This window comes from Nelumbo nucifera, chromosome 2 (genome assembly GCF_055504915.1).
Source record: "Nelumbo nucifera cultivar China Antique chromosome 2, China Antique-T2T, whole genome shotgun sequence".
Taxonomy (NCBI): Eukaryota; Viridiplantae; Streptophyta; class Magnoliopsida; order Proteales; family Nelumbonaceae; genus Nelumbo; species Nelumbo nucifera.
Genome location: NC_142650.1, coordinates 32,375,477 through 32,398,060, shown reverse-complemented (window position 1 = coordinate 32,398,060; position 22,584 = coordinate 32,375,477). Strand labels below are relative to the sequence as shown.

General features: G+C 36.4%; 1 protein-coding gene and 1 long non-coding RNA gene across 2 annotated transcripts; both read right to left on the bottom strand.

Moving 5' to 3' along the window:
• Positions 1–12,025: 12,025 nt before the first annotated feature.
• LOC148802075 (uncharacterized) lies at positions 12,026–14,112 on the bottom strand. The gene is made up of 2 exons (XR_016083026.1): positions 13,759–14,112; positions 12,026–13,632 (listed from the first exon to the last, which is right to left on the bottom strand). It is a non-coding gene; the product is annotated as an uncharacterized LOC148802075 (long non-coding RNA).
• Positions 14,113–19,101: 4,989 nt separating this feature from the next.
• Positions 19,102–22,584, bottom strand: LOC104603301 (Leucine-rich repeat protein kinase family protein). The gene is made up of 2 exons (XM_010267299.3): positions 22,357–22,584; positions 19,102–22,235 (listed from the first exon to the last, which is right to left on the bottom strand). The coding sequence occupies exon 2, from the start codon at positions 21,929–21,931 to the stop codon at positions 19,361–19,363; it is 2,571 nt and encodes an 856-aa protein (XP_010265601.1). The 5' UTR covers positions 21,932–22,235; positions 22,357–22,584; the 3' UTR covers positions 19,102–19,360.

The following is a 22,584-nucleotide window of genomic DNA, read 5'->3' as shown; positions in this document are numbered from 1 at the left end:
CCAATAAGTGCCTAGATCAAAATCTTAGGGCTCTCCGCTTCTCCAGAAAATCCGGAAGTTGCGTTTCCTACTTCCTATTTTTTTGGTAAGTATGGGAGTATCTTGTGAAGAACGTTTCTTTTTTTAGAAAGCTATACACATGTAAGTTAGAAGGTCGGTTATAACTAATAAAACCCTACGCATAACCAGCCACAGCCACGATCGAACTCCCTCTCTTTCGCTGGAGCTAGAACTCACAACTCTCCTCCTCTGCTTGCTTCGTGCTTTGCTCGCTCTATCCCATTTCTCTTTATATTCTCATTCAAGATTCAAGCCCCATCTTGTATCTGCTGCAAACTGTAGCAACTCACAACAATGATGTGGTGCTCGCACTGTGGAAGAAATATCAAAGCAGACCGAGATCATCAGAAAGGCTTCTTGTAAGTTGCTTCAATCTCTATCTTCTTCTTCTTCTTCTTCTTCTTATTTCCAATCCATTACTGAATCTCTTCGACTTCAGTAGTTTGCAATTGTTTATCTCTTACGTGCATGAGTACTGCTATCGTTTCATGCATCTAATCTAACTCCCTGGTTTTGTTTTGATCTTTCGGCTTAGATCCTGTCCGACATGCGGAAAGGTCCTTGGTGAGGAATTGTTTGTCAGATATCTCAGACGTGTTCGAAGGTATGTCTCTAGTTGTTCTTTTCTTTTTTCTTTTTTCTTTTTTTTTTTATATTTTGTTGGATGTGTAACAGACCAAAATCAAAAGATCAATTCTTCTGGCCATTTAACAAGTTTTCAACTAATGGGTACTAGTTATTACAAAAGAGTACTAATTCCGATCAAACATAAAGAACTTGACTGTCATTTTAATGGGTAAGAAACATTTTAGGCCATGCAACCAGAATTAGGGTTGTCATTTAACCATAAGGTCTCGTATCTGATTTCTTTAATTTGTTGAAGGCAAGACAGTCCATATGTTACCATGGTCTGATCTCTTTGTCATTGGTTTCATCTTTGCTCAACGCCAGAATAGTTCGATTTGAATTGTTCTCACTTCTTTCCCTTAATCGACTGATACTACTCAAAGCTTCCAGGTTCTGTTCAATCTTTTTATCACCCAATATTGAACTGCTCTTAGTAGCCTTGGCCCTGGGACTGAACATGATCAGTTCATCGCGGCGATGGAAGGCCATGCTGAACTGAACCACCCATTCTTCAAGAACTGTAGCTTGTCTAATGAGTTGAGAATAACGAATTAACTGCTCAGCCCATATATTAAGAGTTATTGATGTTGATCGTCAAATATGCTTAGTTCTTCATGCAATGATTTGATTGCAGAACACGGGGAATGAAAGTAGTGAAAAGAGTCGCTCTGGAAGGCAAAACCAGCAGGATTTCAATCACCGAGGAGGCTTCATCAGTCTCAACAAAGTCCCGACGCACAACGGCAGTCACAGTAGGAGAGAATTGCATTGTGAAATCTGCAACAGATTTGTCCACGAATGGTGATCTACACGAGGCCTTTGAATTACAAATTGAACCTTCTCAGGAAGCTCATGATCAGTCCCACTTACAACAAGATGTTCAGTCCATTTTGGTTAACAGAAATAGCTCCTCTGACAACCTTCAATGTTAATCAGATTCAAATCAACTTCTCTCCCTAACTATGAGCAATATAGATTGTTTCAAAGTTATTTCCATTCGGCTAGTTGGATTTACGAGTCATGTATGTGGGAAGAGCAGAACATTTTCTTTTGTTTAATTTTCTTTAAGATTATCTGTACTAACTGTAGAATTGGCTCATTTTATTTGTGGATAGCTACAATGGGCTTTCATGGGTTTATCTATTTCTGGGTTCTGTATCTCACTTAAACGGATGACTGAAAATTCATTTTCTACAATCATCTGAGATTTTCAATTTGGTGCTGATTGGGATTGGACAATGGTAGATTATTTTGAATGGGTTATGATTGAATATGGAATTATTTCTAGAAGGGTATGTTCTCTCCCAAGCACATTTGTCACATTTGACCACTACAAATATTTTGTTAAATAGCTATTTTATTCATTAAAAAATAACAATAACTCATTCATTCAGTCACTTCAGTCATCATTAAACAGCCTCTAGGTTGATTTGGATTAAAGTGGAATTAGAATTCGAGGTACATCTGAAAGGGAGTTTGGTAAAACCCAGTTAGAATTCTGCAGTTTTTGCGGATTTAGGACTTAGAGGAAGCCTGGAAGAGATATATGGTTAATATTATTTCCATTCTTCTTTACTAACAAGTAGAAATGGAATTGAATTCCGAGTTCATTTCCTGATTAATTGCCGACCTTTGACTTTCCGGAGAAGTGAGACAATTAATAAATGATGAGCATGCTATGTGAGTGAGATGCTCCGTACTTTTATGTTGTTTGCTCTAAATGTAGGGTATGTCTGTTTGCTCTAAAGTCTGAAAATGCAATAATTATATTAAGTTTCAGTTTGGAAAGAATATAAATACAAATATGTACAGTGCAAATATAAGGTTTTGCAGTCTATATTTGTGTTTGTACTCCTTCCAAACTAAGTCTAAGAGGTATATTGGTATTGATAAATTTTTTTCTTTTCTCTGAATTTTCAATGTAGAGAATATTGTTCTAAATTTTGAAAATTATCAAATATTCATTTTGACCCCATGTATGAGGATTTTTGTTTGTCTTTTTTGGGGGTATCATTAGAAAACAAAAAGTTATATGATTGCACTTTAAGAGGAAACGAACAACCATTTTTCTCTTAGGTTGTGTTTGGTTTGAAGGAAAAAGTAAAGAAAGGATGGGAAAGGTACCTTTCCCTAGTTTTTCCTTCAAACCAAACATTGTCTTTAAGTTAAAAGATTCCTCTTAAGATATAAGAATTAAGAGGGAACGAACAGATTAAAGTCAGTTTGCATGAGATAGGTGGTCCCATGAAAGAGCTGCTCAAAGAACAATTTTTTTTGTTTGGTTCGACTCCATGGCAGACTTGGAACCCACCCTATAGAGGTCGATTACAGGTTTTTGGAATCGGAACTTACCCTGTGAAAGTTGATTCCAGGGTCTACCCGTGGAATCTATTCTTTGTTTACTATTCCCCTTGAAAAAAAAAACATGTTCTTTAAAAACTTGGTTTTCAATAAATATGATATATATAATTTAAAACTTATATTATCTTTATTGATTAAATTGAGTAAGTTAATATATAGACTATCATTATATGATTCAAACTTATACTTTAAATTTAAATTTTGTAAATTTTGCCTTTTACATTACTTATTATACACATTCAAATATTAACATGAAAACAAACGATTGAATCACTTAAAGTAACTCAATGGCCAAGTGAGACCATGACCAACCAAGGCCAGTTCATTGGCTCAATTTGGGTAGTATAAATCCCTAGACCCTGGAACCAGCCTAGGTGGGGTCGGTTCCAAGAATTTGCAACTAGACCCTATCCTGTAGCACATCAGATGGGGTCGGTTCAAGACCAATTCAAGGTTGGTTCCATTCGGTTCCGGGTAGAACCTACCCATTTTCTCACCCCTAGCTTCATCTATACTACTTATAAGAATGTGAATGAGCCTTATTTTCCGGAATATTTGTTGGATAGAATTTACCCCTTGATTTTGAGTTATCATGGGGGCAAATTTGTATTTTAAAATAAAAGATTTGATTGATATAGTAAACCAAATGAGCAACATTTATGAATAGAAAAGCTAAGACCGGTCCATCTATACTAGCATACTACTATTAAAAGTGTGAATTAGAGTGCGAAATTTTTTGTTTAACTAAAATACCATATTTTTTAATTTGGTCCCGCTCTCATTGTAAGGACAAAAATGTAATTTTAATAACCACTTTTCTCCTCATTCAAATCCTTCACATTAAGTCTCATATTTAAGGTATTAAATCCTAGTAACATTCATTGAATCATATTCTTAACTAGAATACCCCTATTTTTGAATTTGGTCTCTCTAGGGTATAAAATTTAATTTGAACTACTACATTTTCGTCATTCAATTCCCTCTCATTAAGTCTTATATTTAGGATATTAACTCCCATTTTTCATTGACTCTTATATTAATTGACCATATTAAAAAAATAATTGTCCCAAAGAATAATTGTTTTTTATTTATAATAGAAGTAAAATACAAATTTAAAATCAACCCAAAATAAAATTGTTTTCATATTTGGTAGCAAGTCAACAATTTAACCTTTTAGGTTAAATGTGTAAATCCTTGATGTCATAATTAAATAATAATAAAAATAAAAATAAAGGATGAAAACAAACAAAAGTGTAAAAAATACAAAAAAAAAATGTACAAGACATTTGGGCACCTCTTTAATATCGTATATTTATCATATAAAACAAAAATAAGTGTGATAAATAAGAATAAAATTGTAGAAAATTTTGAAAACATATTATTTACTATCATCACCATTATCATTATCATCATCAAAAATTGCCATGTGCAAAGCACATGCATATTTACTAGTAAGCTCATAATGTAGTTTTGTAAGAAACTGAAGTATAGCTATAGGTTGAAAACCTCTTTTCTGTAATAACATAGTCTAAACTTGTTTGAAGCACAAATTTCATTTGCACTGGTGTAAATGAATGAGAGTGCAAATAGGCTGTGAGTGTAAATTCTGGTCTACTTTTGCTTTATAGTTAAAATTGTCTTATTTGTTTGTGAGAAGTAAAATATGAAATAAGATGAAGTCATTCCCACTTCATATGAAAAAGAACGGAGATTAGAGGACAATTATTTGTTGGGGAGTGAAATAGGAAGCAAGATAAAGTAGACCCCCACTCAATTAGAGAGAGAATTGATATAGGAAGAAGGTGGTGCAAAGTTTGTATGCATAACTAAAACGGGTACAAAATTTGCATCTGGTTCAGATTGACATCACAAACAAACAGAGACTAAAAAACAACAAGACTTGCTGCTTCTACTTGGGAAACCGATCTATCAACATATATTTACTTGACTTTGGACCTTGATTTAAACAATCTGTGCTTCAACGGCAAATTAGTATCCCTGATCGATGTTGGGGACATGATTCTTTCACCGGCTAGCCCGCCCGGTGGAGCTGACGGGTAATCAATTTCTAAAATCGACCCATTGGTCTGCATACCCCGGCCCAAGCCCTAATTTTCAAGGATGGAATTGGAGTTGGAATTTTGAAATCTCTCTCGCCCGGTGGGCGGTGGCCCCTTAACTTGAATCGACGTGAATGGTTTTTGTAAAACAAACACGAATTCACATCTGCGCCCCAACAAACGCCTCACAGCCCAACCGTATATTACGAACATCTTGCACTGAACTTCGAGAGATATTCCTAGTGCACGCTGAGATGTATATGTGGGGCGCAGATGTACTGTCAACCAATACAGCGATTGAAAAGACAAGCTCGGACAGAAGCACCCTGGCCGAGGCCGAAGTGCGACGTACGGTTACTGCCCAATCGAGAGTAAAAATCTGGTTGGGATCCCTACACACCCGAACTGGTTTTTATAGCAATATGTACAGCACACCCGAACTCACCAAATCAAAATCATGAAAATCTTACCACATACATACCGACTGAGATTTGCCGCAGAGGCCGGGCATTCCGGTTCGTAATTTTTTGGGCTATACGAGGGTATCCGATTGTTGTTGCCTCTAAATTCTAATCCGTTTGCTGAGATTGAAGATACAAATATATTCGTTGAAAAACATTTTGTATACCCTATTTGTATTTGCACTTCTTTTAAATTAAAATATTGATACAGTGATGGATTATATTGGTATTTGAGTATTTGGATATGTTTGGATACATTGTTATATCGGTGCTTTTAGTGTTTAAAAACCATGATCCATCACCCTGCCTAGTTTGATTATATCTAGAAATTGAAATTCTTAGGTCATGTTTTGGGAGTGCTTAAAAATAAGTGTTTATCGGAAAATACGTGTTTATTTGGGCAGGGACCACATCATTAAGCACTTATTAGTGTTTGAGGAATAAATTAAAATAAGTGCTTATTTTAAAAATAATGACACTTTTTAAACCCAAATTTCCAGCTTTTTGTTAAAGCACTTATTCAATTTTTTCTCCCATAATTGTCTCCAATGAATTTTTAGAATACCAATTATAACTCTTTTACAAAAACAACTTTACACAGACACTTTTATAATACGAAAGTAAAGTATTTTTACAAAACCACTTTTATGAAAGTACTTTTATGAAAACACTTTTTAAAAAGGTCTTTTACATGAAAGCATGTTTATAAAAAATACTTTTATAAAAGCACTTTTATGAAAGAACTCACTTTTATAGAAGTACTTTTACGAAAGCACTTTTATAAAAGTATTTTTACAAAAACACTTATGAAAATACTTTTATAAAAGCACTTTTATGAAAGCACTTTTATCAAAGTACTTTTACGAAAACACTTTTATAAAAGTACATTTACAAAAGTACTTTTATGGAAGTGATTTTATTTTTATAAAAGCACTTTTTACAAAGGCATTTTTATAAAAGTATTTTACGAAAGTGCTTTTATCAAAGTACTTTTATGAAAGCACTTTTGTAAAATTACTTTTATAAAAGCACTCCTATCATAATACTTTTATTTATTCATTTTGGATTGTGTGTTTTGAAAATTTGAAAGAAAATGAAGGACAATAGAGTCACAATTGCTTATTTAAGTGCTCATAGGAGAAAAAGACTACCAAACACCCAATATAAAATAAGTGTTTATTTTTTTAAAATAAACACTTGAAAAAGTTGGATACCAAATATAAATAAATGCTTATTCGAATAAGCACTTATTCTTAACATAAGCAAAAAAAAAAAAAGCTAAAACCATTTGATTAATGGATTTAACCAAAAGCCAATGAATTGGCCCAGTTTCATAAAACCACTTGGGTCATTAATGAATAGAATTTCTCAAAATGCTAATGGGAGGATGCCAACCCTTGACCTATTATATATGCATAATTTTTTATTATTATCAACCCATTTCATTAGTTATGTTTGTCTGTCCCTATTTAATGTATATATTACTTTAATACACGCATGTTTTAAAGAAAATATCAGTTAAGAGGCTACAACTTTGGTTATTTATTTAAAAATAAATAAAGAATTAACCATACTAACCATTTTTCGACCACATTCAAATAGTTTGACCATATTTCAATTTTTGACCCATAAATCTCTCTATGCCCAGTCGGATTCTCTGAGCACTGAATTCAAAAGGTCTTAATTATCTTTCCCAACCTCTTGATCATTAGAAAATAAAAAAATACAAAAAATAAGTATGGTCATATCATACTCAAGGATGCCTATGTTTGGATATTGGACATATATTGATATTTTAATCCTAATATAACAATTCTGTATTGATATTTGAAAATCGGGCACATTTGATATTTTAATCCTAATATAACCATCCTATATGTGCAGGACTGGCCGATTAGGGATGTTGATGGGTTATGGGTTGAATTTAAGTGGTAAATCCACCTTAATCAGGTGGGGAAGGGGCTACCGGCACTGTCATTGGATTGGATCTAGTATTCGATACCAGTCCCAAACCGATTTATCGGCTCATATTTGATGGATCCAAAATCATCCCATTTATTAATCTGAACAATGGATCTAATCTGACCTGATAATATTTAGAATTTATAAATTATAGTTATCCATAATAATAACAATTTAAAACTATTTTAACCTTAATAAAAATGACAATAAAATAACAAAATAATGTTTTTTAACCGAAACTATCTCATATACTATATATGAAATTCATCCTTTTAGACATACAATATAACGAAAATTACAAACAAAAAAACTAAGAGGCCTTATATATTATTAACTATTAAAATATATTCAGTAGAAAGAACCGGTCTCGACTCAATTATTAATTGGGAAAAAAAACCACAAAAGCAGAACTTATATAATTTATTCGGTTCTGTTGGATATACCCAACACATTGACAGCCCTACAAAACTATCTGGTTGATTGTAGCGGAAAGCGGATCAAAGTCCCGCTTTCGTCAAGGTTGGAGGTGTGGGTATGGAGACGGGCAACCTCACCACAATTTTGTAGCCCCATAAAGAGGGTGAATAGAGGTGTAAATGGGTCGTGTCGTGTTGTGTTGGCCCGCGGGCCGTTATAAGTTGTGTCGCCTTTTTCTGTAAAAATTTTGGAGGTTGGCTTGGCACGGTCCACGGCTCAGGCTCAGGCTCGTGAGCCCGTGCTATGCCGTGGACCGGACTGGCCCATGAGCTAAGCCTTGGCCTAAGTCGGGCCATGGATCGGACCAAAGCTATTTTTTCTTTTTATTTAAAAATTTAAAAAAAAATTAAAATTTTAATTTTATATGAATTTTGATGTATGCAATTGCTTATATATATACAGTAATTAAATAAAGTAGTATAAAATTGAAAAAAAAATTATTTATTTTATTAATATATTATATACTATATATTATTATATAATTATAATTTATATAATATAATATATTATATATATATATAATATATAAATATTATGTATATATATATATAAATATATATAATATATATGGGCCGTGTTGGGTCGTGCCAGGCCAAGCAGCGGGCTGGGCCGACCGCAGGTGGCATGACCCGCTTGATCGTGTCGTGTCGTGCCAGCCCGTGGACTTCAAACCCCAGGCCCAACACGACACAGACCATCGTATCGGCCCTGGCACGACCCATGGGCTATCGTGCTGTATAGTGTCGAGACGGTCCAAAATTGTGTCGGGCCGCGAGCAGCATAGCCCGATTTACACCTCTAAGGGTGAATAGGGTTGAAATTCGAATTAGGGTTAGAATTGAAAAGTATGAACCTAAAAGTTCTTTGGCCATGTTTGGTCTGTGGAAATAAGGGTTTAGAATTGGGGTTGGAATCCCATTCCCATTCCTTAAGGAGTGGCATTCCCCCATTTGAGGGAATGGCCATTCCCTGCCCTTTCCTTGGAAATGAAATCTCATTCTTGCTAACTCCAATTCCCATTTTCATTCTTGTCTGGCCAAATAGACTATGGGAATAGACCACTCCGATTCTAATTCCGATTCCAACTGCAAACCAAATGGGCCCTTAGAACTATGCCCTCATAAAAGATGTAGCATGATATATATCATGTATCCTTATAAGGTTAATGCTTTGTGTGAGGCCATTTGGGTTGAAGTTGCACCAACACCACATGACCAAAATGGCAAAATCTATACTACTTTAAAAAGTACTAATAGGCCTTAAAAATTTTTGGAATTTTAGTTTGGACAAATTTTGCCCTTTTGTGTTAATTTTCAGATTTGAATTTGAAGACTCATTTGATATTTGTTGATTGTTTTAAATGAGTTACTTAAATATATTGTAACTGAAATTCATGGAGTGTTTAATTGGATATATTTATCTCCCTTTTAATTAATAATGAATTGCAACTGAAATTTAATGGAGTTTTGCCGAGATGTATTTCTTTATTTTAATTAATATTGAACAAAATCATTGTTATTTGATCATCTTTAAAAGTAGGTCCAATTGTTACTAGTTAATGATTTTAAAATGTGGATTTTGAGTGTGGCTCCACAATTTTGACTATCATTTTTTGCAAGGTTTTAAAAATTGACCCAGAAATGAAACCACTTTGACCATCGGTTTCTGGTTTAACGATTCAACCATCCGGGTCAAAAGGTTTGACCCACAACATTAAATTTTTGAGAAATAAATCCCGTAAATCTTGTATTAGAGTCATATTCTAATTTATAATTTTCGTTCTTGTTGTTCCATTAAAATCGACATTTAAAACTTAAAATTCTATGCTAACACATTAATTGTATTAGGAGATTGGGGAATAGGAGGAGATATAAAAGATAGGGCTGTTCACAAGTCGGGTTGGGTTGGTTTACTGGGGTTTTCCCAACCGACCCGACCTGGTCGGGTTACCTGAGATGGAAAGCGAAACTGACCCAGTGTTAAGCAAAACCGACCTTGTCGGTTTGAGTCGGTTTGGGTCGGTTTCGGTTTTGCTCCTGTACAAAAAGGACATAGAAGCCTAGAAGGAAATATCCATTCTAAAAACTGAAGTTTTTAAGATATTTTCTGAAAATATATTTAAAAAGTTAGAATTAGAATAGAAGACAAAAGTTATCAAAAAAATAGAAAGTCAAACTGTTTTATAGAAAGAAGGCTGAAATTTGTATATTTCAAGAAACTTTCTAAGTTCTAATCTAAGTAAAAAAGGACACCTAATTCTAATTGTAATTGCCTAATTGGTTGCCTATTTGGTGTAAAAGACTATAGAAACTAGGATAGAGACAACTTAGTTAAATAGGAACTAGAAGACTAGGTTAGGTTGTAATTAGGAATTAGGATAGAGACAACTTAGTTAAGTAGAAACTAAGTCGGTTCGGTTCGGGTCAGTTTCGGTTTTCACACAAGAAAATCGAAACCGACCCAAACCATCGGTTTATGAATTTGTACAACCCAAAACCGACCGGTGCTTATGAAAACCCGACCAACGGGTCGGTCGGTTTGGTCGGGTTAGGCCTTCTTATGAACAGCCTGAGATGTGAGAAGTGATAGTGAGAAAGTGTGTTAGAATAGCATAATAGAATAGGGGGTAGGGAGGAAGAGAGAGAGAGAGACATTAATTGACTAAAAACCCACAAACCACTGCCCGGGTCGATTAGTTTAGCGGTTTGACTGCCCAGGTCAATGGCTTTTTGACAAAGTCAACATTTTTTTTCATAAAAAGTGGTCCAACCCAAATTTGGACCCAGAACTATGACCAATTCCCAGGTCAAACAGTTCAATTGTATGATTCAGTCTAGTTTTTAAGACAGTGGTCTTTGGGTTAGATTTTCCATTGGTTTATAAGTAGTTTATGCCCAATCTCAATGTGTTTGACAGGGTCTCATCCAAAATATCCATTTCAAAAAATCAATTTTTTTCTTAAAAAAATTGCTAGATAGGCTTTAAAAATTTATTTCTAAAATTATGAGCATCCCATATTTGGGTGCTCCAATTATTCAATGCATAATTGATAAGAAGGCTCTAAATAACATCACAACTAAAATTAAGAAGTTAGGGTTGGAAATTGAAAACTCCTTTTAAAGATGAAAGAGCTATCCTTATCAAATAACTTTTGAATGTGGTTCTTCTATTTACAAGGCGCTGGCCACTCGGTAAGGTCTCTTGGTAGTTGTAGCTAAGAGACATGGAATCAAATCCCACCTACACATGGGTTAGGGAGTTATGGGTTTAGGGGATGGGCCACCCATGTTTTGTAGACCCATGGAGCCAAAAAAAAAAAAAGAAAGAAAATGTAATTCATTTATTTCAAATGTTGTCCAAATGAACATTCCCTAAAAAATATTGATAAAAAATCCAAAGTCAAATCTTTTGAGGCCCAAGAAAAGCAGGGGAGCAATTGTATGACAAGTTAGAAAAGGCTTTACAAATTAGTGACTTTTAATTTTAGGAAAACCATTAAAAACCCTTGGAGTTTTTGGAAAATCTATAAGAAGTATTTTTCCCCTTTATGCTAATGCTTTCGTATTTGAATTTGAGGGAAAATCAAGTATTTTGTTGATTGTTTAAAATGAGATCAAAATAGGACAAATTGAGCCCTCCATTGTTAACTTCTTGTTGAATTGATAAGATGACATAAATGGAATTCTTCTATGCATCTTAAATAACTACACAGCATGTCTGATTTTTTTTATTACTCACAATATATCTAAATAAACATCTAAATCACAAAACTTAATGAAATGTAATTGTAATTGCATGGAGTATTTAGTTGGAAAATTTTAACTATGCTAGGCACTTGAAGCTATATGTTGATTCAAGGTTTCGAAGACCGACTCAGAAATAGAACCAGTTCGGGGACCAATTTTTGGGTCGTCGATTTAATCATTCGGGTCAAATGGTTCGACCTTTGATGTCATAAATACATTAAAAACAAAAAATAATTATACATAATAAAAATAGCATAAAAATTAAATAAAATACAAGAAAAACATAGAAATTACAGAAAATAAAAACATCATATGAAAAACTAAAACCATCTAAATATAAAAAACAATAAAATACATAAAACATAGAAAAAATAGGGAAAATTCCCGATTAGTACCCTGTACTTTGGGCCTAGTGCTACTTTGGTCCCCAAACTTTAAAACACGATAATTCAGTACTTGAACTTTCAAAATGTGTCAATCTAGTACCTATCGTTAACCAGCCATTAACCATCTGTTAAGTGGCATTTGAAAAAACACAAATGCCCTTCAAGTGCCATTTAATTTTATTTACCAATCATCCAAACGTTGATAATAAATAAACAGTCCCAAATCCTTGCCTCTTCTATTCAAGAAAGTTTGGGTCACCTCTCAATGAGTATTTTGGTGACTCCAACTTTCTTGAATAGTTCTACCAAAAAAAAACTTTCTTAAAAAGTAGAGGCAAGGATTTATGACTGTTCATTTTTTTTATCAACGCTTGGATGGTTGATGAAGAAAATTAGATGACACTTGAAGGGCATTTGTGTCTTTCAAATGTCACTTAACGGCTGGTTAACAGGTTGATTAATGGTAGGTACTAAATTGGGACATTTTAAAAAGTTCGGGTACTAAATTGTCACTAAGGTTGTTCACGGGTCGGGTTGGGCCGGTTTACTAGGGTTTTCCCAACTGACCCGACCTGGTCAGGTTACCTTAGATGAAAACCGAAACCAACCCAGTGTTAAGCAAAATCGACTTGGTCGGTTTGAGTCGGGTTGGGTCGGTTTGGGTCAGTTTCGGTTTTGCTCCTGTACAAAAAGGACATAGAAGCCTAGAAGGCAATATCTATTCTGAAAACTGAAAACTAAAGTTTTTAAGATATTTTCTGAAAATATATTTAAAAAGTTAGAATTAGAATAGAAGACAAAAGTTATCAAGAAAATAGAAAGTCAAACTATTTTATAGAAAGAAAGCTGAAATTTCTATATTTCAAGAAACTTTCTAAGTTCTAATATAAGTAAAAAATGACACCTAATTCTAATTGTAATTGCCTAATTGATTGCCTATTTAGTGAAAAAGACTATAGAAACTAGGATAGAGACAACTTAATTAAATAGAAACTAGAAGACTAGGTTAGGTTGTAATTAGGAATTAGGATAGAGGCAACTTAGTTAAGTAGAAATTAAGTCGGTTCGGTTCGGGTCAGTTTCGGTTTTCACACAAGAAAACTGAAATCGACCCGAACCATTGATTTATGAATTTGTACAACCCGAAACCGACCAGTGCTTATGAAAACCCGGCCAACTCAGGTTGGGTCGGTCCGGGTTGGTTGGTTTGGTCAGGTTGGGCCTTCTTATGAACAGCCCTAATTGTCACGTTTCAAGGTTTGGGGACCAAAATGGCACTATGCCCAAATTACAGGGTAATAATCGGGAATTTTCCCTAAAAAATACAGAAAATTCTAAAAACACAACAAAATGCACAAAAAAAAATACAGAAAAAGGTCTGAAAAATACAGTAAAAAGCATAACCGTCGTCGGTAACGGTGGTGTGCCGATGTTGGGAGAGAGGAAAAAACCACTGGCCGCCATTACAAAAGCCATCGGTCGTCGCTTTCCACTGCGAAAACGTTAAAAACCTACCGATGGCCACTGGCCGCCATTACAAAAGTCACCGCTTATAAAGAAAAATATAAAAACAACTGGTCGCCGCTTATAAGAAAATATAAAAAAGTTAAAAACCTACCGATGGCCACTGCAAATCCTTGACACTCAATCGCTGGTCGTCAGTCATTATGAATCGCCTTGAGTTGCCACCGCGCAAGTCGTCAAAGGTGAGCACCTGAGCGGCTAACAGCGAGAATGGAAAGGGAACAGGGAAAATCGAAAATTCAAGCATGCAAAGGTTTGTTCAAACCCTACTACCCTAGCCCAATTACTTGGAGTTGGGACGTGGGCGTAATTTTCTTTTTTCTTTTTTATGTTTTTCTATTTCAGAAAAAATTAACCCGCAAATTGCTACCCAGGTTGAAAGGGTTAGCAGTTCGACCGCCCAGGTCAGCGATTCTCTAACCTTTTCAACGGTTTTTTAAGAATCCCTGGTTTTAGTTTAACTTTAAATAGAACTAGAGACTGGACTGGTTCCCATTTTTTCTGGTCCAATCGTCTAGCCTGGTCTAGTTTTGAAAACATTGTGTTGATTTGTAAATGAATTACAATTTATTGAAATCTATAAGAAGTGGCAATAGATTTTTAAGGCTTTTAGACTTTTTCTTGATTTAAAATACCCCTCTTTGAATTTGGTCTCTCTCTCTCTCTTAGGGATAGAAATTTTCCCCATCCTCGATGAGACTCGATTTCCCCGACTTAATGGGGGTCGGGGATGGGGACTGAGGTTCCTACCCCACCCCGACCCTAATTATATATATATATATATATATTCAATATTTTCAACCTAGCCAGTCGAACCGTTTGACCTATCACCCGGCCAGGATTCCGGGTCCGGTTCATCCAAGACCCGTCAAACGATCAAAAACCATTCGACCCAGCCAATTCAATCTGATGACCGGGCCACAGCTTACACACTCAATGCATGCAAACTTTCGGAGACCATAACTTTGCACTCCAATTTCCGATTGGGGTGATTTTTTTTTTTTTGGGTAACCTTTTGAGATCTATGCATCCCAAGGTGACCAAGGATGGAGGACAACTTTTTCCCTGGTAGGAATCGGGGACGAGGTCGGAGATTAATTTCAGAATCAGGGTCGAAGATGGGGAATATGATCCCTGCCCCGTTGCCATTCTCTCTCTCTCTCTCTCTCTCTCTCTCTCTATTATGAAGATATAAATTCTAAGTTGAATACTATTTTTTGTTTCATTCCATTCTCTTTCATTAAGTATCATATTTAAGGTTGACTTCCATTCTTTCTCATTGAATCATATGTTTAATGTAATTTTGTTTTTCATCATTAAATTTCACTAATTAAATTCACGAGTAACAATTTGAATAATACAAAAATTGTATATTGAAAATCAATAACAAAACCAATTTTTAAGTATGATAAATAAGAAAATGTTTTATTAATGATAGAAATGGGATACAAAATTTAAAAATGTCTTGGCAATGAAACTACTTTCATGTTTGTTAAATGATAGAATTGGAAGACAAAAATTATAAAAAGAGAAAATTAATGTCTATTCCATCACACTACTAAACAAATCAAATGATTCAATGGTTTGATTAGTTAGGTCACCATGTTGTTGGTCAAGTTAATGTTTTTTTACAAACAAGCAATTTGGTGGATAGTGAACCTAAAATCCAGGTCAAGTAACAATTCAACGTGTATTTTATTCTGTGGACATTTCGTAATACGCATTTATTAAAACGCCGCCATATCATCATCAAATCAGCATTTTTCTCATCATGTTCATCCATACACATTGATATTCACAAATCAGCATTCTGGTCAATAGCCATAGGCTATGAAATGTATAGTCATGAAGAGTTCTTCTATTTGGAATGCCAACCATCAAGGACTGTCCCAAGAGACCAAATTGCCCTTGTCCACATCTGCTCTCTATTTCCACAATCAAATTGCAGTTTCCCTACAAACGCCAGCCTTTGATTCCTTTTTAATTTGTTCAATAAACATAAAGATGGAAAATGACCATTTTTACCACCTTGAAAATGACTATTGATAGAACTTACATATAGAAAGATGGTTTTTACATGAACCCAATATGAGTTGATTTCATCTTGCCACGTGTCAAAAACAAGTAAAAACATGATTAAAAGCCTATCTTCTGTATGAATAACAACAATTTGGAAATTTAGTCTTTGTTCACATTGTAGTTTGGCTTTAATTTGGAGCTTAGATTTTGATAATCTCTGCTTGAATTCCAAGCTAGTATCTATGTTTAATAAAGGAAAAAGGTAAAGATATACTGTATATAAGGAACAAGATTCCTTAGACAACTCATGAGTCAATAAGTTTTGATTCTTGAAAATGAATGGCACCCATTCACCACGTACAATTATAGCATCTGTGTACCAGAGCTATGACCGAAGACTTTGGCATTTGATCATTTAGAGTTGCGATAGCATCTCCTTCAAAGGACAAGACAAGCTGTCCTCCCAGAGCTAAAGCCATCGGATTTGAACTTCTAGCCTTGCAGATTGATAGCATGAGTGAAGCATGCCCGTTCGATCCTTGATGAATAAAGCCATTCATGAGTCATGACTCAACAGTACCGTACCCATCATTTATCAACTTTGTCTTGTCATGAATAAAAGCCCAACAATTGGGTCATAGAATGAGCTTCAACTGATCTGAGGAGATCTCAGACTCTTTTACGATCACAGCCATTGCATTGGAAGCAATGACACCAAATTCATTGTGGGACGAAAACGTTCACAACTTGGCTTCTCCCCACCTTAATACTAATTTCTAAATTAAAATTGCAATACAACATTCAGGAGTCAAGTCAGGACTATGATGAAAAGGACAGAAGCTGTAAAGTATAAGGACTATTCCATATCTTACTTTGCTTTATGCTTCTTTTCATCTTTGTAGACAAAGTTATCTCAGTATTCTTCAAAAATACACTGAATTCCTACCAAAAATAGGAGAGAGAGAGAGAGAATCTATGATGGTTAATGCATATATTCAATCCCTAGATCGGTTGGTAGTTTCTTGGTAACAGATGCATTTCAACCTAGTCAGAGAAGTTTGGCTGCCAGATTGCCTGTGATGAATGAGCTTTAAGACTGGATGGATATACTTAATAAATGAAAAATGCTTATCCACGTATCTAAAAGACAAAAAACTGGAAGCCTTTTGAAGGACAAGCATATTCTCTACCACTATAGCAGTGTAAGGCAAAATTCATAGCAACTAATAGCTCTAGCTATTCTGTTTTATGTATCAAACACAGATTTTCCTGCTTGATAGGTGTTTGATGTAAAATTATTCTGAATTAACATGGCTAAGCTTCAAATGGATTGTATCCAAACTCAAATTGGTTGGAAAGCTCTACTTTCCACTACTAACAAATATATGATTGTCGGGATGATTGAATCGGGACAGGAAATGTCCCAACTGAACCCAAGCTGGATTTAGTTGGGGCAAGGACAATCCCCAGAGGCTGTTTAGGTAAGATGGGTCCTCATTTGATGTAAAAAGGAGCTACTAAGTGGGTCATGGCGGGTTTTCAAGACTGAACCAGACCCTGCTGTCATACTCGAAACAGACATAAAATCAGAAAGCTCGATGGACCACACGTTTACTGGTTTAACTAGACGATTTAACCATCCATGATCCAAAAACCATAAAACAATCAGGACTAAGAAAATTCTCAGAATCACCATCAACAATTTACCAACCGGTCTGATCCGGGCCTGACAAACTGACGAGACCTGAATTTAATCCGGGTTGGAATAGCTATCAAACCTCGTAAAGGAGTTGGTACAGGTTCTTTCAGAAATGACCCACACTGGGACCCATTTTCACCCTTACACATTGGAAGCCCACGACTCTCTTTTGCCCATTGATTTTTCATCAATATGGGAAGATCTTACGAGTTCGGATTTACTCCTCACAGAGCGTGCCTTGCAATCATCTCACAACATGTTTCAACCATGCATTGGTGACGGGATCTGCTCTTCATAAATGGGCGCCTCACAGGCACATCCACTGTGCATTGGGAACATTTCCCGTGAATGATAACTAATAAATTCGGGAGATGTTCTCAATGAATGATAGGATGTGCATATGAGGTGCCAGGGGTGAGGAACAGATTCAGTCTCTTGAGGGACATCTTCACATGAATAAAAATTTACAAGTATAGAGATGTTCCAGATGCACAGCTGAAACATATATGCTACGAGATTGGTGTGAGGCGCGCTCTGTGAGGAACAGATCCGAACTCAGATCTTACTAGCTGCCAAGAAAAACTTAATACTGGTCAATTCAACAAAGAAAAACTTAGTACTGCCAAATTCATGATTAGGCAGCACAATCCTCTGACCCAGGGATTGAACTCTAAAACAAAGTGATGATCATTGTCAATCATGATTGAAGTTTTAATCCTATTTTAATTATATCTCTCGGTAAAGTCTAAATACTATTGCTAATGAAGTGGGTGTGTTAACTTTTAAAAGAAGAGACATGTAAGCAAGGCAACTGATTACACAACAATTAGAGGGAGCAGTTTTTCCACAACCTTGAGCCCTGTAAGTCAAAAGAGATCAAACATGCAGAATCAGCACTGCTTTGTCTCTCTCTTTCTGACTTTAGTGGGGTCGTTGGGGTGCTAATCCTCTCTCTACCCACAACACCAATGTGGTTCCGGTTGAATCTTTTCAAACCCAACTGAATGTAAAATGACTCATTGCTACCTTTGACAATTAATCCAATCCCACCTATTGTATAACACTTGCTCTAAAATCTTTATCTCCTCATACAAACAAATCAACCCAAATATTCATTTAGTGCTAGCTTCTTGTTTCTGCGTGGATTATTGTGCTCACAACACCACCACCATATGTCCACTCAACAGTCTACACATTCCTCTTAGACTATGTTTGATTTGAAGGGAAAGGTAGGGAAAGGAAGGAAAAGATAGAAAACCTATAAAAGATTTGTAAAGGTTTTCCTATCTTTCCCTTTGCCTACTTTTTCCTTCAAAACAAGCACAGCCTTAGTGTTATTGGAGATCTGAAGTCCACTCCTATACGCCTATAATGTATCATTTACTTTTATCCTTACACAGAGCGGAACACAGCCACAAATGGTGGCTAGAAATCTAACTCTTTTGGGAAAAACATTAAAGTTTAATGATCACAGGGGAACGGTCAGACTGAGTAGATGGTGTAATCCCTGTTTTCATCATAGGCTCTCAACTTTTTAGCCAACGAACGACAAGCATGGTAGGGCTAACACCATTTACTCAGCATGACTACTACCACTGAATAAACATCCTAAAAACAATACCCAGGGCATCACTTGTTAGCCAATGAATCAGAGAGCAGAACTGTTTAGGCCCCTTCGGGCTGAAGAAGTAAAAAGAGGAAACAAATGAAGAATTTAAATGACATTCTAAAGGATCAATTTTTTTGTATATTTTGGACTTAAGCTTTAATGTCACCATCAATGGATGATAAAAGGTAAAAATTACAAATTGAAAGAACAAGAGATACAAGAAAACACCCAAGTTCAAAATAAGAGCTCAAGAATACTGTACATTTCCTCCATGGCATCATAGGATATAACAAAAAAAAATGAGGGAAAGAGGAAACCTGTGGGAAGCAAAGAAAACGGACTCCTTTCTAAATCTTATTCCTCTCTTCTTCATGGATGCACCACAGGTTCAATGTCTTTAAGGAGCCCAACTATCTGCTGCATGCTTGGCCTCTTCCATGGATGGTCAGCCGTGCATAGATACCCAATTCTTAGGGCTTCCTCCATTTGGGTCTCTGACCCTGTCCCACGAATTTTTGGATCAATTGCGCTTGAACCCTGGTTCTTTCTGACAAGTCCTCTCACCCAATTCACCAAAGTTATATCTTTCTCCTCTGGATAATCATCTGCAATGGGTTTCTTCCCTGTAATCAGTTCAAATAGAATAACTCCAAACCCATAAACATCCGACTTTGGTGTTGGTGAACCATCTTCTGCTTGGGAAAACTCTGGAGGCACATATCCTGGTGAACCACGAGAGATCTCATCCTCTAAACCATTCCCAAAAATTTTAGCCAATCCAAAATCAGATAGCCTTGGCTCCAAATTTGAATCAAGATAAACACTGCTAGCCTTAACATCTCTGTGAATTATAGGAGGGGAGCAACCATGGTGAAGGAATGATAGTGCTCGGGCTGTTCCAAGTGCAATTTTATGTCTAAACCGCCAAGTTGTTAGTAGCCCTTCAGAGCCAACATTCTGGATCCCATTATTGTTATCTTCTTCCCATGTATCCGTGCTCCAATCTTCAGTAGTTTGAACCCCAAGAGGTAGATCATGAAGCAAATTCTGCAGATTCCCATTCTCCATGTAATCATAGATTGCAATCCTCTGATCACCAGCTAAACAATAGCCAGTCAAGGGAACAAGATTGGGGTGTTTGATCCGACCAAGATATTCAAGCTCTTTTGCAGCTTCGTGGTCAGTCATGGTTGATCCATGTACCAAGACCTTCACAGCCACATGGATTCCTCCAGGTAGAAATCCTCTATAAACAGGCCCAAATCTCCCGTCAGCTAACAAAGTTCCTCGGTCAAAGTGTGATGTTGCAGACAAGAGGTCGGCAAAGGTGAAATTTAGCAATGGCTTCTCAAAAATTACCACAGGAACTGAGTTTGCATGCTTAACATCAGCAACCCAAGTGGTTGAGTCTGTCTGAAAAGAGAAGGGGCCTGAGATGTTGGGTTCTTCTTTGAATGAGAGTTGCTTAGATGCCCACCTTCTGGTTTTCCTTCTGCACCCAAAGGCAAGGCAGAGTAAGCCCACCAGAAGACAGACAATCGAAACAGTTATGGCCAGAGAAAGCTTGAGTCCCTTGTGTGTAGTGGTTTTTCTTCTGAAGAGATCTGGGTTCGCAGCTATTGGGCAGCTGTCCTGTGACCCTATGAAGGCAGTTTGCAAGGTTTCAGGTTTGAAGTTCGAAGCACAAAGTGTAAGATTGTTGTAAGAGAAGTTGAACTTCTTCATATGAGGCAATTTTTCCAGCAAAGGAAATGGAATCTCTCCAGTTAGATTGTTCTGCGAAACGTCTATTACTTGAAGATTATCCGTTCTTAGAAATGGAATTCGGCCAGTGAAATGATTCTCAGAAAGGTCTAGTACAGTTAACTCACCCAATTGCGAGATAGCAGTTGAAATGCTTCCCGTAAGACTAGTCCGGGACAGGTTGAGGTATTCTAGATTTGAGAGATTTTCTATTTGGGGGAATTCCTGTTCCGGAAATCTATTGCCGGCGAGATTGAGGTGTTTGAGATTCTTGGCTTGGTTCAAATCTTGGAAGAATACTCCGCTGAGTTCATTTGCAGACAGGTCAAGGTAAACCAAACGAGACCAATTGAAGCTGGAATTGAAATGTACCTGCGATATGTGACCTTGAAACTGGTTCCTACTCAGGTCGATAACCTCCAGTGGCTCCTGAAACACACCCATTACAGAACCTTGAAACATGTTCCCTGAAATATTAAGATAAGCGATTGATTTCAGGCCCAGGAAGTCCGAAGACCTTCCATGAAATCCATTCTCAGCAAGGTTCAAAGTTCTGAGCTTAGGAAATGCAGCACCGAAACCATCTGGAACAGTTCCATTGAACTGATTGTATGAAAGGTCGATTGAGACCAGAGATTTACAATTAAGGATCCCTGGAGGAATGCTCCCTGAGAACTCATTTCGGTCTATTTTGAGAACTTGCAAGTTCGAAAGAGAGCTGATAGATGCAGGAATGTCTCCGGAGAAGTTGTTGTTGGAAAGGTCGAGATTTTCCAGTACACCGAAGTTGCCAATGTTACTTGGAAGAAACCCAGAAAAATGGTTATTGGAGAGGTTGAGGGTCTTGAGAGTACTCCCTAAACCCCACAAATCCGACGACAAACCGGTAATATTGTTATTGCTCAGATCCAATGTTTGAAGCTTGCCGAGTTTTCCAATGGTAGAATCAGGGATGAAGCCAGAGAGGCCTAAACCAGAAGCCACTAAACCAATAACATTCTCTTCTTGATCGTCACATAAGACCCCTTCCCATGAACAAATTGGAGCAGATGAGTCGAAAACGGATGAAGAGTAGTTTAGACCCATTTTCTTAAAGAAATCAGAGACAAAAAACTCATCTGTATTGGGTTGTTGGGAAACTAAAGGCCTAAAGAAGAGTGTGAAAACCAGAACAGAACTGAAAAAACCAAAACCCATCTGTGGCTAGGGCCGAAACGATAGAAAATATAGAAGAGAATACCAATACCAAATTCTCCAGCTGCCTGCCTCAGAGAGTCAAAAGCATCCTTCTGTGGTAAGCGGTTTGGGGGTCACTGAGAGGTGAGAACACCGTCCTTGCTTTCTGTAACTCCATGAAGAACCAAAACCATCAACACCACAGTGAAGAGTGGTTTTGGACCTTCAAACCAAAATTGCTTTTGGGGTTCAAACTTAACCCAGAATCATCATCTTTTTGCAGCTTCAGTTCGACAGTTCGTGTTCATATTCAGAAAAATCAATCCTGACATTAAAGAAAGCTCTATAAAAACCACTGTTCAGAAACAGAAAAGATTATCTTTTTGAGGACAATATGAACAGGGTAGTAGTTTTCTTGCTTCGGGATTCTTAGGAGAGAGTGTTACCTCATCTTGTCCGACCTTGCAGCTTCATGAAAACCAACAAAGAAAATCCAAACAGACAAGTACTCAACTGGAGCTCTCTTTGTCTATGTTTAGGACACGAGAAGCTGTATTTTACCTGTCTTTCATTTCTAAATGAAATATATCAGAGAGGGGAAGGTAGAGTAAGCATATTGAAAACGAGAGGACAGGTTTAGGGTGGTGGTTTTCATAAATGGAAGGATTGAATGT